General features: G+C 41.3%; 1 protein-coding gene across 3 annotated transcripts in view; it reads left to right on the top strand.

Moving 5' to 3' along the window:
- LOC109201252 (coxsackievirus and adenovirus receptor) overlaps positions 1–24,258 on the top strand; it is a 98,483-nt gene that overhangs the window by 3,765 nt on the left and 70,460 nt on the right. Inside the window, exons 1-3 of one of the 3 annotated variants that reach the window (XM_019356866.2) lie at positions 4,010–4,309; positions 13,352–13,711; positions 13,950–14,471. In XM_019356866.2, coding sequence (XP_019212411.1) covers positions 4,240–4,309; positions 13,352–13,711; positions 13,950–14,161 — 642 coding nt within the window. In that variant the 5' untranslated portion in view covers positions 4,010–4,239 and the 3' untranslated portion in view covers positions 14,162–14,471. Of the gene's footprint in view, positions 1–3,999; positions 4,310–13,351; positions 13,712–13,949; positions 14,472–24,258 lie in introns of those variants that run through there. The other 2 variants (XM_025905323.1, XM_019356869.2) reach the window with 2 other exon arrangements.

Below are 24,258 nucleotides of genomic sequence, written 5' to 3'. Positions count from 1 at the left end.
AGCCCAATACCAGGTCTATTGGGCTACAGAGGTCATATCCAAACCTTCCAAACAGTGCACTCAGGCACTTATTCCATTAGTACTGACTCCGATTGGCTCGATATGACCCGATGTGGTATGGTTTACCTCAACTCGATGGTGGCACTCAATTTTTCCAGCAAAATCGAGTGCCACCATATTATGCAACATGGACAAAATGCTATCACATCACTTGAATGCACACAAATGGCACAAGAAAGGTGGACATTGATACGATGTTAAACCTATTGCATGGTCTGTGACTCAGGGAACACAGTGTCACTTATGTGTAGCTATTTCCCAACTTGCTCTTCATGGTGAAAAGGGCATAGCTTTTCCATTGGTCAGTGGTAAGGGGGAATAGGCCAAGTATGCCCACCCAAGTCATTCCACCTGATCCTGTTCCAAGGAGGCATAGGAGCATTGTGACGGTCCCTTGTGGTACGTATCCCCAGTGTCACTGTTACTTGCCAGAGATAATGGCACTTCAGGCACTCTTGTGGCACAATGTGGCAGTTTCATGACAACTTGTCAGGAAGATTCTGACAGTGGGTTTATAGAAAAGTTTTACTGTCCCTCATAGTTGCCATAGGTGAGGGTGTGCTGCTCTCTGAAACTGCTGTCACCAGGGGTGAGCTGGTTCCCTGTGACCAAGGAGAGTGGTGAATTCTCAACCAATTCTGTCTATCTCCAACCAATAGGTGGGGTTGTGTCAGGTCCCTGGACGACCTGTTCTTGGCGGTAGGTCTGTACTCTTGTTTATTCAAATGCCATTAATGGCTTGTCGATGGGTGTTAAGTTCCTCGATTTCTCTCAGATCTTTTTCTTTTAAAATGGATACCAACTCCATATCCCACTGATGACACCAATGTAGTGAGCTTAGAAGTCACACTGTATAGAATCTACAATGAAACACTAGAGCTTCAGTTAGTGCTTGTTTCCTCCACAACAACAATTGTAAGTGAAGAAACGCAGCAACATTGGTAGAAGAAAAGTAAAAGAGCCGCATAACACACAGTATACACGAGTTCCTTAAAATCAAGATAAATATTTACATTTAACATTAAACTGAAAATTAAATTGAAATGTGAATAATCCAGAATAATCCAAAAACAAAATGAAGAAATCCAGAAAACCTGCAACTGAGGAAGGGTGAACAGAATCCAAAATACTGAAAACCCTGCAAGCCTGAGTATCAGCCCCAGTGATGGCCAGCTACTGAGGTGGCTAGCCAGGAGTATAGATGGAGAAACTATGAGGGCTGGCCATCTGATCAGCAGCAGAAACAGATCGTCTACAGACCGGCTTTGGTGGTGATGATAGGGTAGTTCAGGAGGCTTAGTCAGAGGCCAGCAAGGAGGCCAATACAGTAAGGACTCTGACGGAAACCCTTTGTTGGCCTGGCTGCGAGACCAAAGTGGTCCTTAAAACCCTTCAGTGATTTTACTTATATTGTTTGAGGATGCAGGCCCCTCCAGAGACTCAACAGAGACTCAACAGGTGACCACCAACAGGTGACCACCATGGCTCTCTGTCTTCACCAGTGAAGACAGAGAGCATGGAAATATCGCTAAGATGTAGCTGTGGGAAACAATGTCACAGATCTAGCATTTCCATAAAAAAACAGCTCTCCAGAAAATATTTGCAGACACGTAATAAATCCCAAAAGGTTGTCAATTTTATTTAGATCAAGGCAGGATGCTCCAAAAGAGTGATTTTATTCACCTAGAAGAAATCCCTTGTCCTGCGGGCATTGTGTACTGTAGCGTTGTCCTGTAAAACAAACAAACAAACAAACAAAAAAACAGTTGTTACAACACAGACGAGGGCCCTCAGTCATGAGAGATGCTCTCTGCAACATCTGGACATAGCCAGCAGCCGTTTGACACCTCGCACCTCCTGAAGCTTCATTGTTCCACTGAAGGAAAAAGGACCCCAGACCATTATGGTTTCTCTTCCATTGTGGCAGGTACTGTCATGCCAGTAACATTGGAAACCATCAGAACCATCAAGATTACATTTTTTCTCATGAGAGAATAAAACTCTCGTCCACTTTTCAGTGTTCCATGTTTGGTGCTCTCTTGCTAAACCCAAACGGTCAGTTCTGTGGTGTTCAAAGAGACGAGGCCTTTGAAGATGTTTTGGTTTTGAAGCTCTTCAGTCTCAGATGCTGTCTGATGGTTACGAGGCTGCAGTCGGCACCAGTAACGGACTTCATTTGGTTGAGGATTGTCCAGTGTCATGACAGACAGCCAACTGGATCCTCCGGCTCAATTCTGGTGAAGTTTGGGGGGTGTCTTCCACTTGACTTTTTTGTTCCATAACCCTCAGGATCAATCAAGAAATTCCAAATGACTTACTTACTGCGTCCCACCTCATTAGTGATGGCACGCTGTGAGATCACATTGGTGGTCTCAGGATCTCATTTCTGCTTTTCGCAGATGACGTGGTCCTGCTGGCTTCGTCAAGTGATGGCCTCCAGCTCGCCTTGAAACGGTTCGCAGCCGAGTGTGAAGCGGTGGGAATGAGAATCAGCACCTCCAAATCTGAGGCCATTGTCCTCAGCCGGAAAAGGGCAGAGTGCCCACTCCAGGTCAGGGACCAGGCCCTGCCGCAAGTGGAGGAGTTTAAGTATCTTGGGGTCTTGTTCACAATCGATTGGAGAAGGGAGCGGGAGACCAACAGACGGATTGGTGCAGTGGCTGCAGTGATGCGGACGCTGTACTGGTCTGTTGTGGTGAAGAGAGCTGAGCGTAAAAGCGAAGCTCTCAATTTAAATGGCCTGTATTTAGCGGTCGATCTACGCCCTTATCCTCACCTATGATCACGAGCTGTGGGTAGTGACCGAAAGAACGAGATCGCGAATACAAGCGGCAGAAATGAGCTTCCTCTAAAGGGTGGCTGACCTCTCCCTTAGAGATAGGTGAGAAGTTCAGCCATTCGCGAGGGACTCAAAGTAGAGCCGCTGCTCTTCCGCATCGAAAGGAGCCAGTTGTGGTGGGTGCTTCCTGGTAGAGGTTTTCCAGGCATGTCCCACCAGGAGGACGCCCCAGGGCAGACACGCTGGAGAGATTATATCTTTCGGCTGGCCTGGGAATGCCTTGGTGTTCCCCAGATAAGCTGGAGGAGGTGGCTGGGGAGAGGGAGGTCTGGGCTTCTCTGCTTGGGGTGCTGCCCCGCGACCCGGAGGAAAATGGATGGATGGATGGACATTATAAATAACATTTAGAATATTGGAAAGGGATTCGTAGTGGTGCTCTTTATAATTTCACAATATAGGGAAGTAAGATAAAAACAAGGTTAAGATAAAAATAAAAATAATTACTAAAATTTTGACATTTTACAAATAACAAATTGCATCGTAAATAAACAGTGCAGATTTTATTTAAGAAATTGAGTTATTTTCACAGTTTCATGGTTGATGGAGTCTTTAAAAGTTTTGTTCACATTTAGTGGAATCTAATGCTTTAGAAAATAAAGACTTCAGTTTTGTAAAGCAATTCACATTTGTGTACATTTCTTGATAGTGTTACAGAAGCAACGCCCCAAAGCTAAACCTATCAATTTCAGAATTGTTTTGTTTGTTTGATGGAATCAAAAGTTTTGTAGAAATCTGAACAAATCAAATGAGAAGTAAATAATCAATAAGGTCTAATACTATTCTTATATGATCAGAGATATACCAATTCCTCTGTTTGTGTCTCATCAGTGACGAAAGCTAAAGCTACCTTAATTGTATAAGCAAATATTTGGTAGAAACTTTCTAGTCCTTATTAAGACGTTAGACAGGACGCCAATCAGGAAAGTGTTTGAGGGCTTCATTTTTATATATTTACATTGTTGTACAGTGGAACAATTTTAAAGTCCTTTGGTCTCTAGCATGGAGCTGATTGTTTATGGATGAGAGCGGTTACGGAGATCATTCAAGAAACACTCAGAGCTGTTTCAGTTTTCCCCACTTTTCTTATGACTCACGTTTTAATCGTATAGCTCAGCGAACCTGACGTCACTCAAATGCGACTACCTTAAGAGAACTGAATGCAAGTGTGAAGTTGAAACGATCGGTTGAAGCTCAAATATTCTTTGTCTTGCTTAAACTTTAAATTGAATCTCCCGTAGTTACTTTTTAAAAGTCGTAGTCTGTTATCCGATGAAAATACCATCAGACTAGGACATTTAGAACAAACTTGTTGTCAGATCATCAGAAAGAAGAACACGGAAATGTCTGCTGTAACTGCGTCACTCGGCTCCACTTTGCTGTTTTTTGGCATCTTCGTGTTTGTCTCGGCAGGTGAGGTTAATAAACCAAAATTTTCCACTCTGAGATAAAACGGCAAAAATGGTATCTTTGTCGTTTACGTGGTGCTGATACTTAACAAAATTTTTTTTCATGTCGATTCCATTTGTTTGTGTCCGTGAATGCACCACCAGGCTGGGTGGAGTCTGTACTTGTTTTATCGTAGAGTTAGCATGTTTGCTATCTGTACCACTGTGGGGACTGTCCTTCTGCCTAAAGTAAGATCTGTTGTTGAAATAGTGGCAGTGCAAAGATTCTGTGCTTTAATCGGTCTGTGGCGTCTGTTGCTCGTGTTGTTGGTGGTCTGTCAGCCCGCCGGGGAGCAGAGCGAAGTGCTAACATACCAAAAGCTCCCGAGTGTTAAAAACAAAGACAAGTATCACTACAGTCACTGTCTGTGCTTTTCGTGCTTTAGTTTATGATCTTTGAGGTTTTTTAGGTTCTCTTGTTCTTTGTAAACTCTGCTATCACTTTCTGTTCCTTTTCACCTGCCAACCAATGAACATTCAGAAAGGGCCAACGTCATCTGGCTTCTAATGACGTACAGTCAGGATCTTGTAGAACCGCACCTGAGTACATCTGGGGCGGGTGACCCTCCTCAACCAAAAAGTGGATGGACAGATTTGTGGGACAATAAAACCGGCTTATTGTGTGAAGACTTGTTGGAACACTGCAGGATAGAACCGACTTAAATCCTCTGTCAAAATGACCGCAGGAATTTGGCTGACATATGATGAAGCAATTATCATTTCCATCATACTTGTTAGATGAGAAAAGGCAAGGAGTGGCAGAAAAGGGTGCTGGGTAGGAGTGCTGTACATATGATGGTGCAGGAGAATGAACAGGTGGATGTGACAGTGGAGTAAACTGTCAAAATCTGAAGAGTTCACTTTAAGTCTTGGCTTCTTGGCTTTTCACTTTGTCTCCTTATCAGCGATTTTGAAGCGATATTGTTTGAGTGGCGACACTTATCCACATACATTCTATAGATTGGCATTTTGAGGCGTCATAGCAGTAGCTGGAGGCTGCGGTGAAGCAGGAGGAACAGGCTGCACTAATAAAAGAGCAGTAAAGACCACAGGAATTGTAGCTGCAGAGGGCTTTGAAGGCACAGCTTCAGATGCAGTTAATATAGTTGATACAGAAGAGTCCGCCTGTTCTTGTTGTGCTGCATGCAAAGTCTAATGATAAGATGTAGGTGAATCCCTTGTAGCTGTTGTTGGACTGGGAACCAGAACAAGGTAACTGCACGCTAGTTGAGGGAGACTACTGTAATGTGGCTAAAATGCAGCTTTGTGGCATGAAGGGTAGGACAGGTGAGCACTCTGTGGATATGAATTCAATTTGACCCAGTCCATTTCCACTTAAATTAGATCAGCTTTCAAGCTCTTTCATCTTCTGGTTTCTTGTCTACCAACATGCATCCAGCCACTCCCATCTATCATCTGGACTACAGGATATCTAGCAGTTTTCCCCAGGCTATAGGTGTCACTACGTTAATTAGTCTCAGTGGAGATGTTTGCCTTATTGTGCTGATTACAAGACAATTACAAGACAATGACAAGGGAGGTTAGGTGAGTTTAAGGCTATGTCCACACGTACACGGATATTTTTGAAAACGCAGATTTTTCCATGCGTTTGCACCTTTCATCCACACGTAAACTGTGTTTTCGGTCACTGAAAGCAGAGATTGTTAGAAACTCCTGCCAGGGTGGAGATTTTCAAAAACTCAGTTTTTGCGTTTATGTGTGGACAAGGAAAACGGAGAAAGCGTCAAAGGTCTGCGGCTCTTTTGACGTCACAAGGGCGGACTTACAGAAAATACTGTTACTGTTAATTTTACTCTCTGCAGTGTTTAAATGCTTACATATACACATAAAGTTACTGTCCCTCCACACATAGGACTCAGTTCTGCTTCTATGCACCATCTTTGTTTACTCTTTCCCACCCAGGCTTCTAGACTTCTGATTGGCCAACATTTCTACGCGGTTAGAAATATATCGCCAACTGTTGCTTTGGCATGTTCCTAGCAGCGTTTTCCTTCATCAAAGAAAAAAACAAGAGGAAAATCTCCGTTTTCAAAAATACCCGTGCCACACTAGCCTGGATAGATTTGAAAAAGGCGTTTTTGACAGAAAACGCTCCGCGTCCGAGTTTCCAGTCGTTTTCACAGAGTGTGCGTTCACATTGAAACGGCCAAAAATGCTTACCTTCCAGCACTGCACATGCGTGCCGTTTATTTACTTTCCGGCTCTTTGAAACGTTGCGGCAAGATGTTGAAGAAAAGCACACAGTCTTTTTCAAATGGACTAACAATGAGGTGGAGTTGTTGCTGAGAGTAACGCAAAATTACAAAATTGCAAAAGCGAGTGAGAATTAAAGAATTTGAAGAAAAGCTATCTGGCGCATGTACAAACTGATATTAATCTTTAATAGGGCTGTCAACATTCAGAGCAAACAAAACAACTGCTAACCCTAACTGCTGTATAATGCCCTCCACTATCTTAGTTTAATTGGTCACATGACTGCATCATATGACTAATATGCGTCATTGTTTTAGAAAGTCTCCGTTTTTAGTGTCCACACTGCGAAGTGAAAGCACAGCTTTCAAATGTATGCGTTTTCGAGAGCATTCTGAAAATGCTGTGTTTTACATCAACGAAAACGCCATCTCAGTGTGGACGGGAGGCCAAAACAGAAAGAAAATGATGCGTTTTCAAACAAAAAGGCAGCGACGTAGCCTAAGTCCTCCAAGTGTCTGGAGATGTGTTACATCATAAAGCTCTCTGGGTGCAGTCAAAGCACCTCCGGCTTTAAGGACCATTTCTGTAAACTGCATTGAAACGCTGGTGTTTACAAGTCTTCTGTGAGAAACACTGCAGCTACCTAAGAATTTGGGTAATTGTCTTTAAAAAGTCCCATAGACACCTTAAACACTGTTTTAATCCAGTCTTAATCCAGTCATGACTAAATACATTATGTTGTAGCTTGTGAGTTATGGAACGCCAGGACTGCCATAATAAATTACTTAAATACACCATTAAAGTAATTAATTAAATGTGGCAATAATTAATTAAAATTGGAATTAATTAATTAAATAACTAGTTATGACATATGTAATTAATTATTTAATGATATATTTATTTATTTCATTTTGGCAGTCCTGGCGCCTGGCTCTCATCATGAATTAATTTTATCTGTCAGCCTCACCCATCAAACTCAGGGGGCGGGGTTAACGCTGCCCATGCAGCTTCTCTAACATTTGATTGGTTGCCGTGCAAAGTAAGTCAAAACAGGTCGATAATCGATTGCTTCTGTAGACTTGGGGCAGCCAGGTATCCCAGAATGCATTTCAAATCACAGGCAGCAATGGTGGTGGTGTAGTTTAAAAATACCCCGTTTTTCTGTCACCAGCTACACTTTTAACAGTGTTTTAGCCGCGAATGTCGCGCCGTAATCTTCACGTCTGGTCAGGTTGTCAACATAGAACATGTTTGCAAAAGTGCTCAGATGTTTTCAGAGATTTCACTGCTCTGCTAACAGTCAGCATGCAGAGTGCACCGAGGGGGTTACGTCAGCCGGTTTGTTTACATATTCCACTCTCCGTGTTCCACATGTTGCATTCGCAGATTCTCATTTACACCAAACGATCGTCTCTTTCCGCCTGGTCTTGTGTGTCTGTGCTTCGGTAACATAAAGAACGAGCTGACATGTTTCTCACGACACCAGCGATCAGCTCAGCAGGCCCTCAGTTTACCTGCATGCATCCTCCTCCTCACCTGTCAGCTGTTTAACACCTGCTGCTAATTCAAGAAACACGCCCACGTTACCTGGTGATCGTCACAGTTTAACTGGGCAGCCGGTGCTCGATATAACGCAATGTCAGCGCGTTTTTCTGCATAAGATAAGTAAATATAGTATTTCTCCCGAGCACAGAGTTGCTGTTTCCTTACAGAGCACTTTATAGGCGAAGCCACTTTATCAGCGGCTGATGTCCAATCACCACACAGCTTTGAAACCTCACCTGAGTTTTAGCTCTCAGTGGTTAAACGCTGGACTTAATTCACTCAGCTTTTGTCTGTCGGGTCACGTTTACTTCGCTGTTTTATTTACAACTGAGCAAATCGGTTTGGCTGAGGCTAAAGTTACGTTTCATAACTGCATAGTTTTACAGACGTTTAATGGTTCACTGGCACATGTGTTAGACTGAACTATTCGCTTTTCTTTATCTGGTTTGTTTCGGATTTAACAGTGAATTTTGAGATTAAACTTACTTTTAAAATGTTTTTATACAAAGAGGAAAGAGAAGGCGCATTTCCACCGAGAGGAGCAGAGTTTGCAACTACATGTTCATAATGAAGACTGCAACCTGGACAGAAATATTACATCATCTGTTTTTTAAAAGTTATTCAACTGTATTCTAAGCACCAGCTATCTGTTAGAATTTTTAGAGTTTACTTAACTAAAAATAAATGAGGTTAACATATAATTTGTGTGATTTCTCTCTCTCTCTCTCTTTTTATTCATTTATTTATTTTTTTGCTTTTTTGGTCATGTTATGTTTAACTGTCAGGTTTGTTACAAACTATGAAACACATCGTGCAGACTTCTGGATGTTAGAAGAAAACTAATACTGCTCATGAATGAGACTAAAGGCGGGAAGGTGTCCTTTAAAACTAAACATGTTAGTAGGACCTCCCTATTTGTATGAAATAGCACGTGTATTTCAGTAATAGCCTACCGATTTCAGTTCATGGTGAACAGTCACACAGCTTACGTGGGTGTTATCTGTGATACTCCTTAACTATAATTTATCCAAGTTAACTTCAGTTAACTCGGAGCGGCTGGACAACAATTTTACATGTATGATCTTAAAACAGGACACAGCCACTTTACGTGCTGGCCTCATATCAAATGTGACCGCAGACTGAGTCTGTGTTTGACGTTTGCTTTATATCGAACCTTCCTCTCAAACATTTAAACAGCAGCGAGTCTGCAGCTGAGGGAATACAAACTCAAATTGTCGGAACAGGTTTGCTCGTTTCTTGCGTGGATTCATTTGGTAATTTATTAAATGTATAACTGTTAGTCTAATCTGCTGCTGAGTCTCTTACACTGATGAAAATGCAGAAAACACAGATCACGAACACCTGTTCAACCAATCACTTTCATTCCACTTTGATCTGCGACAAACTGACGGTTCATCTCTGTTACAGTGTTTCGTTAGACTGCTATATTTTTGTGTTCTTTATGCTGTAGATTTCCACGTCTCTGGAATAGTTGGCAGTAATAAGGATGCTTTTCTGTAAAATCATATTGATATGACCCGTGACATATTCGTAGATGACAGATAGTCAGCTGGGAAACTCTGGGTTAACTCAGAGAGCTGAAGATATCGTGGAGAGATGCATGATTAATATTCACAATAAAAATATTAGCCGAACATCATGAAGTCTGTATGTGTTTCATAGTGTCGAACAACCTTTGTACAGTTAAAGCCAGCAGCTACTACATGACGGAAACACCAACGTTATCTCTCTTCTGCGATTATACGCAGGTCACGCTGATTACTGAACAAAAACCCAAAGTTCAGCTGTTAATCGAGTTTATTTGCTCTCTCTCCTCCTTAAACATGTTTTTAATGTTAGTTATAATTCAGAATTGGCGACTGAAACACGTAGGACACATACGAACATCAGGAAATAAAACCCCGATAAATATAACCTCCGTAAAAGAAGTCCGTGTCAGCGGGGGTTATTACAGCTGTGTACCGGGGCCTGCGCTTTGTCGGCGGTAACAACAGCTCGATTGCTTGCGAGGGAGCGGGTCTATCCCACGCTTTGCCGTGAGACTGGGCAGACATCTCCGAAATCATCGAAGCACTTTTGCAAAGAGGCTGTATCTTGACAAACCGACCACACATATGAAGATTAAACCACTACATTCTCGGCTAAAAAAATATTAAAACTGTATTGTGTGTATTGTGTGAATGTGTGTGAATGTTAGCTAAAAAGAAGCACTTAGACAAATGTGCTTGTGCGAATGCGTGTGAATGGGTGAATGCACAAGTTGTGTAAAGCGCTTTGAGTGCTCAGAAGAGTAGAAAAGCGCTATATAAGAACCAGTCCATCCATTTACCATTTATTTGGTGACACACAAACAGGGTTTTTCAAAGTTCAGTTCTGCCGGTTGTTGTGGGCTAAAAACAATGGCCACAAGGCCAAAGCAATGGCTTTGAGTCGATCAGCGTTAACCCCGCCCCCTGAGTTTGATGGGTGAGGCTGACAGATAAAATTATTTCATGGTGAGAGCCAGGCGCCAGGACTGCCAAAATGAAATAAATAAATATATCATTAAATAATTAATTAAATGTGTAAATAATTAATTAATTAAATGTGTCAATAATTAATTAAAATGTGAAATACATAAATAATTAATTAAATGTGTCAATAATTAATTAATTACATGTGTCATAACTATTTATTTAATTAATTAATTCCAATTTTAATTAATTATTGACACATTTAATTAATTATTTAATGGTGTATTTAAGTAATTCATTATGGCAGTCCTGGCGTTCCATAGTGAGTGTGGGTTCCTGGAAAAAATAAATATTGATTATTGAATGAAATATTATTGGATGGATAATAATGTGACCTTCTGCTGGGGTAGTATATGCTGCACAAGCAATATTTCACAATCTGTCCACAAGAGGGCGCTGTAGACCATACATTTGCCTCCATTTTGTGAGGTTTGCAAGTTTTCCAATAGTAGCGCACAACTCTGGCAAAACTACCAACAGCTACAGAGTAGAACAGCCATTTAACTTATTGTTTTTACAGCTTGATGCTACTAAAATAAACCACAAAAGCAATCTTACTGACATAATATCAGGAGTTCTATGAATAATCAATTAAAGAGATATTTAATCTTAACATTTGCAACCAGTTATAACCAGCATCTTGATACTTAAACTGGCAAACATATAACATTTACAGATTTATTAACATGCAACTCAATCACAAAAACCTTTGTTACAACAATGACACTGTGGCCGTGTCAGAGTGCTGCTGACCACCAGTATAAAGTTCCTTTGGGTGTGCTTGGCATTGTGTTTAGACATCCCAAGGCTAAGTCAGAGCAGGGACATTTACACAGTGTGTGTAAGTGTGATGTGTTGTAGTGTCAGGAGTCAGTATACAGCTACAAAGCTTTTAGTTCAGTGTATACAAACAGCTGTAGCTCCATAAAGGCAGCATGCAGAGACTCACAGTGTCTTATAATGAGAGGCTGCTTTCTCTCACACATTATGTTCACTTATTATCAGCACATGTGTTTCTATCGATCTGTGATTTGTGAAACATCTGCGGTTTTGATCTGGTTTGTTAAGTAACAGGGTTTGTCAATCATTTTTAGCTTAAAATGATTGACAAACCCTCAATCATTTTAAGCTAAAATTTTTTGTGTTAATTTGCAGCTCCGACACTTGGCCCCTGTCAGTGCACATGAGACGGATGTAAAAAGGTCTGCAGAATCTGTAGAGAACATTATTTATAGTTCAGCATGGCTGGTTTGGTGTTGTGTGAGTGATGGTCTGGAGATCATATCCACTGACGGATGCACAGACCTCTGCAGGTTAGTCAGCAGCACCCTGACTGGCGTTAGGTATCAAGAGGAATTCTTGGACTCGCTGTCAGACCCTACACTGGTGCAGTGGGTCCCTGGGTTTGTCCTGGTGCACAACAATGCCTCATGTGGTGAGAGTATGCAGGCAGCTGCTGGAGGAGGATGAAAGAATTTATACTGGCCCCACGCCTTCCTGCTTAATCCAGCAGAACAGCTCTGGGACATTATCTTTCACTCCATCTGACTTTGCAGGAGCTTAGTGTTGGATATGGTAAATCGAGTGTTTCTTGTTTAGTGCCTTTCTACTCTGAGGACTCAAGCCATTTTACACAACATGCCTCATTCATCCATTCACATTTGCATGCCCACTAGAGCAGCCAGGGATCGAACCAACAACCTTCCAATTAGATGACAAGCTTCATCCCCTGACCTATAACAACCCATATGGAAGGAATTTCACCAGGACACAATCATTAGAAGCATGCCCCGATGTTGTCAGAGATCGATACAAACATGTGGAGGTCATACAAACTACTGAGCACCATTTTGAGTTCATACAATTAATTTTGGGGGTTTTCTTTTTTAACTTCTTCCCTGTGTAGGTTAATAACTCTCCATCATTTTGTTCTTAACACTTTACCCAAAGCATATCAGTGTAGATGTCAGCTTTGTTTTTTCCTCACTGAGATCTGATGTGTTTTAAAATATTTCCTTTAATATCTTTGAGCAGTATATTTGAAAAACAGCTGCTGTTATACATAATGAGCTCTTTGGTTATTGTAAAAAGTGGAACAAACAGCACTGCTTTAACCCTCTGAGGTTTCTGCTGAAGGTGATAAGTAACTGCTATGGATATAGGAGATTCTGGATTTTAGAAAAATGCTCCAAACTATAAAAATGAGAGAAAAAACACAAAAACCAAACCGGAAAATACACTTTAGTGTCAGCAGGAATAGAATTAAAGTTAGATCTGCTGAGGGTGGGTGTGCAGTGACACTAAATGTGCTAGCAGCATTTTTTGCTTTAATGAGAACAAACAGTTTTTTCCTCCTCTTAGATTTCACTTACTGTAGCTCTGCAACACCTTTACAGTATCTTCTCCTGTAAGTGATAACAGCTCTCATTTAGTTCAGTATCACTGGCGCACACAGCGTTCTCAGTCTAAACGATGTGTAATATTTAAACAATTCATTAGCCAAAAACTAAAAACACATAATGAACAAAATCTTTAAAGTAATAATGAAGTCATCAGTAATTAAGAATGAGCAAGTGATTAAGTAAAATCTAAACATAGAAACAAAAAGAGTTCCTGCAACAGGCTGCACTAAGCAAATAAATAAGTTAAAATTGGCTGTTTGGTTAATTACTTTGACCTTTAACCTCTGTGCTCTGTGTTGTTTCTTCTTTCAGACCAGAAAATCATCACAGCTGACTCTGGACAGGACGTCACTCTGACATGTCGAGCTCCAAACAACAACATCATCTTAGGTGTAGAGTGGAGCAGAGCTGACCTGAGAGATGAATATGTACTATTTTACAGAAGTAAGAAATTTGATCCAGATCAACAGCATCCATCTTTTAAGAACCGGGTGGATCTGCAGGACAGACAGATGAAGGATGGAGACGTGTCTTTGATTCTGAAGAATGTGACGACTAATGACACTGGAACATACGAGTGTCGTGTCAAGACAGGAACAAACCGTAGAAAGAGAGCAATTTTAAGTAGAAACCCCATCAGCATCATCACCCTGAGTGTTGTTGATCCTCCAGGTGAGTGAGTAGAGTTGAATGTGTGTGTGATCAGAGGTGAAGCTGCTTCCTGGTTGTTGATGTTTGTTTCTAAAGATGTTGTTGATGAGACTTTGTAGAAAGCAGCTGGTCTGAGTGATGTGATCAGAGTGCAGTAGATAATGTCTGACAGCAGTTTGAAGAGGAAATGGATTCTGTTCTGTTCTTCACTCATCACCTACCTGACAGCTGACACCTCACACCTGTTTCTCACCTGCAGGTCAGACAGGAGGAGACACAGAGGATGGAGGAGACAAAGATGGAAGGAAGGAGGAAGGCGAGCAGAATCTGAATGAATCTGTTGGACTGATCGTCGGTCTGTCAGTTTCTGCTGTTCTTGTTGCTGGTGTTGCTTTTGTGATCTACAGAAAACATAAACAACAACAGAATCAGGATTCATACCAGCCTCCAGCTGAACAGCAACCTGTTTGAAAGATTCTGCCATGGTGATACCTTGAAAAGGAACCCATCAAAGCGAAACGATAACATCCAAGTAGAAAACCAGAAGAGTTGCGCGTTTCCAAAGAGATTTCCTAGGATGGATGATGGTTTGATAAATAAGTTGTGCTTGGGCTTAAATAACGGAGGGGTGAACATGAGTTTGTTCAATATTTTCACTTTGCCTTAAGTAGGACTGAAAAAAAGTGATTATAAAACCAGAAAGAACAGAAGTCAAGGAGCACCAAATCTGTCCAAGTTAGCTGATCATGTCAGTGTAACATGTTACATTGTTTTATTCACATCCTGTTTGTATGTGGCACAGTTTGTTCATGTTTTCAAGAAAAGACAAGGTCGAAAATCTTAAAATAAGTAATATATATATATATATATATATATATATATATATATATATATATATATGCATTTTTCTCCACAGGTGTTCAGTTTGACTCAACTTCCACTGATATAAAAATAACTGTTTTTTCCCCCAGTATTCATTTATTCAGTGTCTTGTATGTTGCAGAAACAGAATCATTGAATGTGTTTCATCTTCAGGTTCAGCTGTTTGTAAGATCAAACCGATCCCCATGTATTGATCACTGTTACAGTATACTTATACTTTCTGATGGGGCTGGTTATATATTTTCTTTCATGTATGTGTTTATTCTTAATGTGAGTTCATTACTAATGCAGCAGATAGACGAATAAAATCATTTTTTTTTATTTTTTTTTAGCGCTAAATAAAACACTTAGTGGAAAGCTGTATTGATGTGCTCTGAATAAAATGAAATGATGCTACTCCTGAACTAGAATGTGACTTCAATGGAGAACAGAGGAAAAGGGTATGAAGGAGTTTTAGGGCCACATTAAGAAAAAACATAAGACTGTGAATTTTAACTTTTTTCTTGAAATTGACAAACTTCCACAGATGCTACACCCTCTTCAAAATGACCTGTTCCGATGACTTAGTGAAACAAATGAATCAGTCATCTTGTGATACAACATACATCCTCTTAATTGCACGAGTGTGTAACCTTCCCCACGCTTTTATCTGTCCACTGCCAGTCATTTCAGTTTGTACAAATGGCCATCTGGCCACATATATATTTCAACATCATCTTTTCAAAGTCTCTATACTGATCACCACACTGTGTTATGCACTAAAATAGACCACTTCCTTTATTTTGAGTAAAACTGATTCTGAAATATGATTTCACTAACTCAGAGGGTATGGCAATCGTAGCAGTTTGTCTTGAAACAACATCTGTAATATTCAGATTTTGACTTTAATCTTAAAATGATCAATAATATTTTCTTAATGTAGCCCTAATACTCTCTCATAGGTGGGACCAAAGAAAGCACTCCAACTAAACACAACGGCTTTCACATTTATATTTGTTGTACATATTAAGAGTTCCTGTTAACCAAAGAGTGGATTTGTCAGTCTCTGTGACCTCATAATCAAATCATTGATTGTCACTGATGACGTGTTGGGGAAGGTGTCAGTAGCCTCCAAAACTCAATGATAGAAAAGTTTGTACCTCTAAGTTTGTTGTTTTTAGAGCCAGAAGTGGCTAAATTTAGAAGTGTGGGTGAAGTGCTCATTCATCCACTAGTGTTGTTAGCTCTGTTCATCTCTCTGAAATTATTTCTCTTCCTCCTCTTCAAAATGCAACATCTTCGGTTTATATGTTAGTTACACATCAAGTTTGAATCGCTAAATTTCTGAATTTTATGTTGTTTTTACACATGTTCAGCGCCAGCTTTGTTAGCAAGCTGCACATGAAATGTTCGGGTACATCATACAGACATACTTCCTGTCATTTCAGAGTTTGTACAGACTCAGCTTTTCTTTACATCTCCTTTTGTTCTCTTAAAAAGCACACATCCTTAATCATAGATCCTTGTGCAGCTTCCTCTCTCTTCCAGATAGGAACTGAGACAAACTTCAAAATGTAGCTCTCATTTCCAGGACATACAGTGGCTTGCAAAAGTATTCGGCCCCCTTGAACTTTCCCACATTTTGTCACATTACAGCCACAAACATCAATCAATTTTATTGGAATTCCATGTGAAAGACCAATACAAAGTGGTGTACACGTGAGAAGTGGAACAAAAATCATACATGATTCCAAATATTTTTTACAAATAAATAACTGAAATGTGGGGTGTGCGTAATTATTCAGCCCCTTTGGTCTAAGTGCAGTCAGTTGTCCATAGACATTGCCTGATGAGTGCTAATGACTAAATAGAGTGCACCTGTGTGTAATCTAATGTCAGTACAAATACAGCTGCTCTGTGACATCTTCAGAGGCTGTCTAAGAGAATATTGGGAGCAACAACACCATGAAGTCCAAAGAACACACCAGACAGTAGTGATGGCCAAATGTAGCTTTCTGAAGCATTGAAGCTTGTTTTGAAAAAGGGTTCATTACTCGAAGCTTTTCAACACAGTCCTCTCTGGTGACATCTGGTGGCCAAAAATATGAAGAGCAGCTTGAATCCACAAAATAAAACTGACTGCTTCATAATGATTGCTCACTCTACAGAGCGGTGTCCTGTCTGATATTGGGCCACCGTTGTGTTGCTTTAAATGTGTATTTTTGGGGGTGACAAAAATGTTGTATATTTATTTAATAAATCATTTTGACCAGTAAACTTCCCTTGTTTAAACATGTTCCATGGTGTGATCTTTCTTTGCTTGTGACTTCTTGATGTTGCTAAATACAATAATTGAAAAATACCACGTTACATATAACATACATATAATTACATATATTTATGCAGTTAATCGCTAGACGGGTATTTTTATGAATAAAATTACATTAGGGAAATTTTCCTATACATATTGTTGACCTGGGGGTAGACTTGATTGTGAATTGGAAAAGGAAAATGCTTATGAACTTGCAAATTAAAAATATGATGCATTTAAGGTAACCCTTTTTTCATTTGTATTTAAGAAGAAAATTTGTTCCACTGTGCGATGTCCGAACCTGTTCCTTTTTGTGGAAATAATTTCTCCTGCCTTAAGGACAATCCCTTCACTTGGCACAGAAGATGCTGGAGTGCAGAGAAACTGGTAGAGATGCAGTTAAAAAGTCTAACTGGGCCCCACAAACTATCAGCTAAAGAGAATAAATAAATTAAATTGCTGCACATTTTGCAGACTAGCAGTTTAAGATTATTTAAAACATAAAATATATCTTTTTATAACATTAAATGTAAAGAGTCAAATAGAAGTCTTTCTAAAATTATTTAATGACATTTATATTATGAAAAGCAGATTTTTGACATTTTAAGTTTGTCCCATTGTTAGATAAAATAAACACGCACAAAACAAAAGCAAACAACAAGAACACTAATCTGGAAAACCCACCCGATTGACCAAAATCAACTCAAAATACTCCCACACAACAGAAACTCCTCTATTCCTCGCTGGCTCAAAATCTCTCAGTAGAAATATCAGTGGTTCGCTATCTGTCACCATCAAAACACTCTACAAATCCCGCGAATGATTTGCTTCCTTATCAACTATTGAATCAGATACCGAAGCAGTTCGGACGTCACGTGACATTGGCTAAACGAACCAAGCTTCGACACAGTGGTTCTGAAGCAGTGTGTTGATTTTTTTGACACACGCACTGGTGTTCTGAAAAAATGTCCTACCTTGTCAAAACATCCTACCGTAGCGTAAATTTATGGTCTTGTCTATCAATCCGTTCTACCTTATCAGAATATGCTACCTTACGTGGTTAATGGCTCCGTTGTATAGGTAGCATGTTCAGATGGCCAAATCACGCTATTAAAACATGCTTCCTGCTTGGATTTATTTAGGTAGCATGTTCAGATGGCCAAATCACACTATTAAAGCATGCTTCCTGCTTGGATTCATTTAGGTAGCATGTTCAGATGGCCAAATCACACCATTAAAGCATGCTTCCTGCTTGGATTCATTTAGGTAGCATGTTCAGATGGCCAAATCACACTATTAAAGCATGCTTCCTGCTTGGATTCATTTAGGTAGCATGTTCAGATGGCCAAATCACACTATTAAAACATGCTTCCTGCTTGGATTCATTTAGGTAGCATGTTCAGATGGCCAAATCACACCATTAAAGCATGCTTCCTGCTTGGATTTATTTAGGTAGCATGTTCAGATAGCCAACTCACACTATTAAAACATGATTCCAGCATAAAATCATCTAATGTTGACATAGAATACAAAGACACATGAAGGGGAAAAGGCAGCTGTTTTTATTTGAAGTTGTTATGTGTTTTCCTTAGATTTTTGGCATTTATATTCCTGGTAGCACTCTTTATATTTTGCACATTTAAAATGTGCCCATCTTTGGCAAGATTCACACTGCACCTGGAAAGGAAAAATAAAACAATCATATTCTGTTTGGTGAATACTATTAGTCAACATTTTAATCGTTATTTAATCGTTATTTAATCATTTTTAATCGTTAGCGTTAGCTTCGAGCGGGACATCACTACCAGACATGTTAAAGTTATTGAGAAATGTAAAGCAGGCTTAGTAATGAGTAGATGAGGCCTTGTGACGCGTTCCAGCACATTCCCCAAACGGTATTGATACTGTGTCGACACAGTGTTGCTGTTTTGCTCCATACTGACACCTGCTATATATCTACACATATATATATGTATGTATATATACATATATACATATATATACATATATAGCTGGATAGCGTAGTGGTTAGACTACACGCCTTTGGCTAGGCTAGACCCCCTATGCTAAGCAAGCCTACCGCAGACATGAGCGAGACAGATAAATATGAAGGCATGGCAGCTCGGACGTCGCCCGGATCAACAAGGTCCGCGTCAGGTGTTGGGCACCCTGACAAGAACTGGGCTACTGGAACAAGAAGGCATCGGTGGACAAGAATGCTACTACGCAAGTAACCCTGGCGGAAGGGGTTACATGAATAGCATGAGGGACCTATGGATTCTTCGATACCCAACATGTTCCAACATTCGAAAGAAGGGACCGCTCTCACAGCTAGAGATTGACGAGGTACAACATAAATGACCCGAGATTGGGTACCAAGCCCCCAGTGTGATAGAAGAAGGCTCAACCTGAAAGATAGGATCATGGCCAAGCTTGAAACCTGGACCTCCCGGTTACCAAGATTACGTGAAGTACCCTCAGAAGGTCTGCTAGATGATGTTAATGCAGCACTACGGATGATACCTACAGCCACGATTACTACAGCAGTGCACCAACCTGTGCACTGCCTGGATTGATTACAAGAAGGCCTATGACTCAGTGCCCCACACCTTGATCCTGGAATGCCTAGGACTATATAAGATCAACAGGACCCTGAGAGCCTTCATCAGGAATTCAATGGGAATGTGGCAGACAACACTGGAGGCCAACCTCAAGCCCATAGCACAAGTCAACATCAAGTGCGGGATCTACCAAGGAGATGCTCTGTCCCCACTGCTGTTCTGCATAGGCCTGAACCCCCTCAGTGAGATAATTGACAAGACTGGCTACGTATATCGACTACGCAATGGAGCAGTTGTCAGCCACCTCCTGTACATGGATGACATCAAGCTGTATGCCAAGAGTAAACGAGACATCGATTCACTGATCCACACCACCAGGATATACAGCAATGACATCGGAATTTCGTTCGGGCTGGAGAAGTGTAGTTGGATGGTAACAAAGAGAGGGAAGGTAGTCAGAACTGAGGGGATCAAACTACCAGAAGGCAACATTTCAGACATAGAGGACAGTTACAAGTACCTGGGGATCCCGCAGGCGAATGGGAACCATGAAGAGGCAGCTAGGAAAGCTGCAACTACCAAGTACCTGCAGAGGGTCAGGCAAGTCCTGAGGAGTCAGCTGAATGGTAAGAACAAGATCCGAGCCATCAACACCTACGCCCTGCCCGTGATCAGGTACCCTGCTGGGGTAATAAGTTGGCCAAAGGAGGAGATAGAAGCCACTGACATAAAGACAAGAAAGCTCCTTATCATGCATGGAGGGTTTCACCCCAAGTCCAGCACCCTGAGGCTGTACGCTAAGCGGAATGAAGGGGGCCGGGGACTGGTGAGTGTCAACACCACAGTCCAGGATGAGACAACGAACGTCCAAGAATACATCACGAAGATGGCCCCAACTGACCGAGTGCTCAGTGAATACCTCAGGCAGCAGAAACCCAAGAAAGAGGAGGGAGACGAGGAACCATCATGGAAGGACAGGCCCCTGCACGGTATGTACCACCGGCAGATAGAGGAGGTGGCTGATGTCCAAAAATCCTACCAGTGGCTGGACAAAGCTGGACTGAAAGACAGCACAGAGACACTAATCATGGCAGCACAAGAACAAGCTCTGAGCACAAGATCCATAGAGGCTGGGGTCTATCACACCAGGCAAGACCCGAAGTGCAGGCTGTGTAAAGATGCCCCTGAGACAATCCAGCACATAACAGCAGGGTGCAAGATGCTAGCAGGCAAGGCATACATGGAAGGCCATAACCAAGTGGCCGGTATGGTGTACAGAAACATCTGTCCGAGTATAACCTGGAAGTTCCGAGGTCAAAACGGGAGATGCCCCCAAGGGTGGTGGAGAATGACCGAGCTAAGATCCTGTGGGACTTCCAGATACAGATGGACAAAATGGTGGTGGCTAACCAACCGGACATAGTGGTGGTAGACAAACAGGAGAAGACGGCTGTAGTGATCGATGTAGCGGTTCCGAATGACAGCAATACCAGGAAGAAGGAACACGAGAAGCTGGAGAAATACCAAGGGCTCAGAGAAGGGCTCGAGAGGATGTGGAGGGTGAAGGTAACGGTGGTGGCCATGGTAATCGGAGTACTAGGTGCGGTGACTCCAAAGCTAGGCGAGGCACACACACACACACACACACACTAACCACTCACTCTATTTGAACCAATAGAAAGCTGGCGCTCAGAGGAAGAGGGCGGGCTTTACTTGGTGTCAGTGACAGAAATGAAAAAAAGCTCAAATGAGTGAGAAGGACGATGAAGGAAACATCTGTGCTGTGTCTGCTCTGTAAGTAGAATCTCTGTGTTTGTTTGAATTCTTGTACTTTGACTGTCTGCTCTCCTGATAACTGATGATGGAGGAGAAGACATGAAAAACAAATCAGGCTGAATTCAAGTTCAAAACACCACGAGGACCAACTGCAGGTCTGAACTGACTCTTTATCTTTGCTCAGGAGTCGAGGAAACACAGCAGGCAGTGAAAAGCTCAAATCATTCACTCATCATATCAACACAGCTGCACAGTGGACACATGACTTTACAAGGTTATTGAAACGTAATGGTTATTTTGTGTCTTGTATTCGCAAGGTTGCCAATTCGAGCCCAGACTCCAACAATCTCAGTCGTTGTGTCCTTGGGCAAGACATTTCACCTGTCACCTACTGGTGGTGGTTACCAGTAGGCGACCACCACCAGTAGTCACCTACTGGTGAAATGCCAGCACAGGTATCCAGTATCCGTAGTTTCAGGTGCTGCACATCTCGTATCTTCACACCATAGACAATTGTCTTCAGATGACCCCAAAAATAAAAGTCTAAGGGGTCAGATCGGGAGACCTTGGGGGCCATTCAACTGGCCCACGACGATCAATCCACTTTCCAGGAAACTGTTCATCTAGGAATGCTCGGACCTGATGCCTGTGCTGGAATTTCTCCTGCGGTGTTGCTATCAGTTTTTGAAGTGTGGGAGAAGAGGGGTTGCATTGACACTCCAACACAATGGGCAGCACATTGAACACATTTTATAAGTGGTCAGAAACTTGTAAATAACTCATGAAAGAATAAAGTTACGTTGAAACCAAGCACACCATTGTTTTTCTTGTGACATTACCAATAAGGTTGATGTGTCACATGGCCCTCTTCCTATTGAAAAAAAACAAAAGTTGTATCCAAGATGGCCGACTTCTAAATGGCCACCATGGTCACCACCCATCTTGAGGAGTTTCCCCCTCACATATACTAAAGTGCCACAAACAGGACTTTAATATCACCAACCATTCCCATTTTATTACGGTGTATCCATATAAATGGCCCACCCTGTAAATTTGTTGATGAACCAAACTACAGCTCAATGAGACCAGAGGAAATTTGAGTTTCAGGGACAGGGTGGATAGATATTCAGTTACATAACAAGTAATGAGAATATATTTCCATAATTTTAGGATTTCACTGGTCTGTTTCCTAGGCAAAAAAGAGAAACATTGAAAAAAAAAAAAAGATCAGGACATGCAGTGTGTCAGTAAGTGCCAAGTAGCTAACCTTTTCTCCAAGCAAATCGAAAAAGTCAGTCTCCCACTCACTGCATTTGAACCAATAGAAAGCTGGTGCTCAGAGGAAGAGGGCGGGCTTTACTTGGTGTCAGTGAGAGAAATGAAAAAAAGCTGAAATGAGTGAGAAGGACGATGAAGGAAACATCTGTGCTGTGTCTGCTCTGTAAGTAGAATCTCTGTGTTTGTTTGAATTCTTGTACTTTGACTGTCTGCTCTCCTGATAACTGATGATGGAGGAGAAGACATGAAAAACAAATCAGGCTGAATTCAAGTTCAAAACACCACGAGGACCAACTGCAGGTCTGAACTGACTCTTTATCTTTGCTCAGGAGTCGAGGAAACACAGCAGGCAGTGAAAAGATCAAATCATTCACTCATTATATCAACACAGCTGCACAGTGGACACATGACTTTATGAGGTTATTTAAAAGTAGTGGTTACTGTGTGTATACACAAAGCTTAGTCACGGTGCATAATAATTACTGAGTGTTGATTTTACATAAAAACTGGGGTAGAGGAGAATCAAAAAGACAAAAAAGTCTCAATACTTTTATGTCAGTAACAAAGTTACTTTTAGATGTTTTGATATTTGGTAATGAACAGAGTATACATTATATCTAATAATACAAGTGTCACAGACCAGCAGTAGTTAGTGTCTCTGTATGTTTTCCCCCACAGTCCAAGGACATGTTTAGTTAACTGGTGATTCTAAGAAACATTGAAAAAAATGTTTCTCAGGTGATTAACTGGTGATTCTGAACTGGTGTGAATGTTAGTCTGTCTATGTTGCTCTGTAATTACCTGTAGTCATGTTAAAACGGCTGAGATAGATTTCCAAATTTTTAAAAATTAGTTAAGAAAATGGATGGATTGATTCTACCAGATGTCTTTTAGCTTCAGGCACTTTTTGTTTAGTCTTTTGTCAGGGAGAGAGGAATGTGTGTGTTTGTCAGCTGTTTTTGTGGAGTTTTTCTTTATGTTCACCTCAAATCAACCTGAGTGTCATTTCTCTTTAGTTCTGATCTCACTGCTGAGCTGCACAACAAACCAAGGTCAGTAACCTTCTTCTGTCACAGTTTAAACCTGAGAAATGCTCACTGATATGACCTGATTGGGTTCATGTTGCAGAATTAATATCAGATGTAAAACTGATGAAATGATGGATTATTTTCACAATTGTAACGTTTTTGACAACAGGAAACAGACCAACAGTTTTTCATTTTAACCCTCACAGCTCGTCTGACTGTGAGTCCCAGCAGCTCTCAGTTTTTTAAGGAAGTCTTTGTGTCTCTGAGCTGTGAGGAGGACGACAGCTCTGCTGGATGGACTCTGAGGAGAAACACAAGCAAACGACAGAGGACTCAGTGTGGAGTTGATTGGGGAGAAGGTGCTGGTTCTTCCTGTAACATCAGTTTAGCAGCACCTCATGACAGTGGAGTTTACTGGTGTGAGTCCAGAGAGGGTCCCATCAGTAACATGGTTAACCTGACAGTCACTGGTAAGCTGAGTGTGTGGAGTTAGTGTTGATGAAGCTGTGTGTAAATGGATGAAATGCTGTAGTTTGTCTCTGTGTTGAGGTGGATCAGTGATCCTGCAGAGTCCTGTCCTCCCTGTGATGGAGGGAGATGACGTCACTCTGCTCTGTAAAACAAAGACCACTCCCTCCAACCTCCCAGCTGCTTTCTATAAAGATGGCTCCCTCATCAGGAAGCAGCCTACAGGTCACATGACCATCCAGCATGTTTCCAGGTCTGATGAAGGCCTCTACAAGTGTGACATCA

Source organism: Oreochromis niloticus, linkage group LG3 (assembly GCF_001858045.2).
Source record: "Oreochromis niloticus isolate F11D_XX linkage group LG3, O_niloticus_UMD_NMBU, whole genome shotgun sequence".
NCBI classification, from domain to species: Eukaryota; Metazoa; Chordata; class Actinopteri; order Cichliformes; family Cichlidae; genus Oreochromis; species Oreochromis niloticus.
The sequence above is the reverse complement of the archived record's forward strand: the minus strand, read 5'-3'. Positions and strand labels throughout refer to the sequence as shown.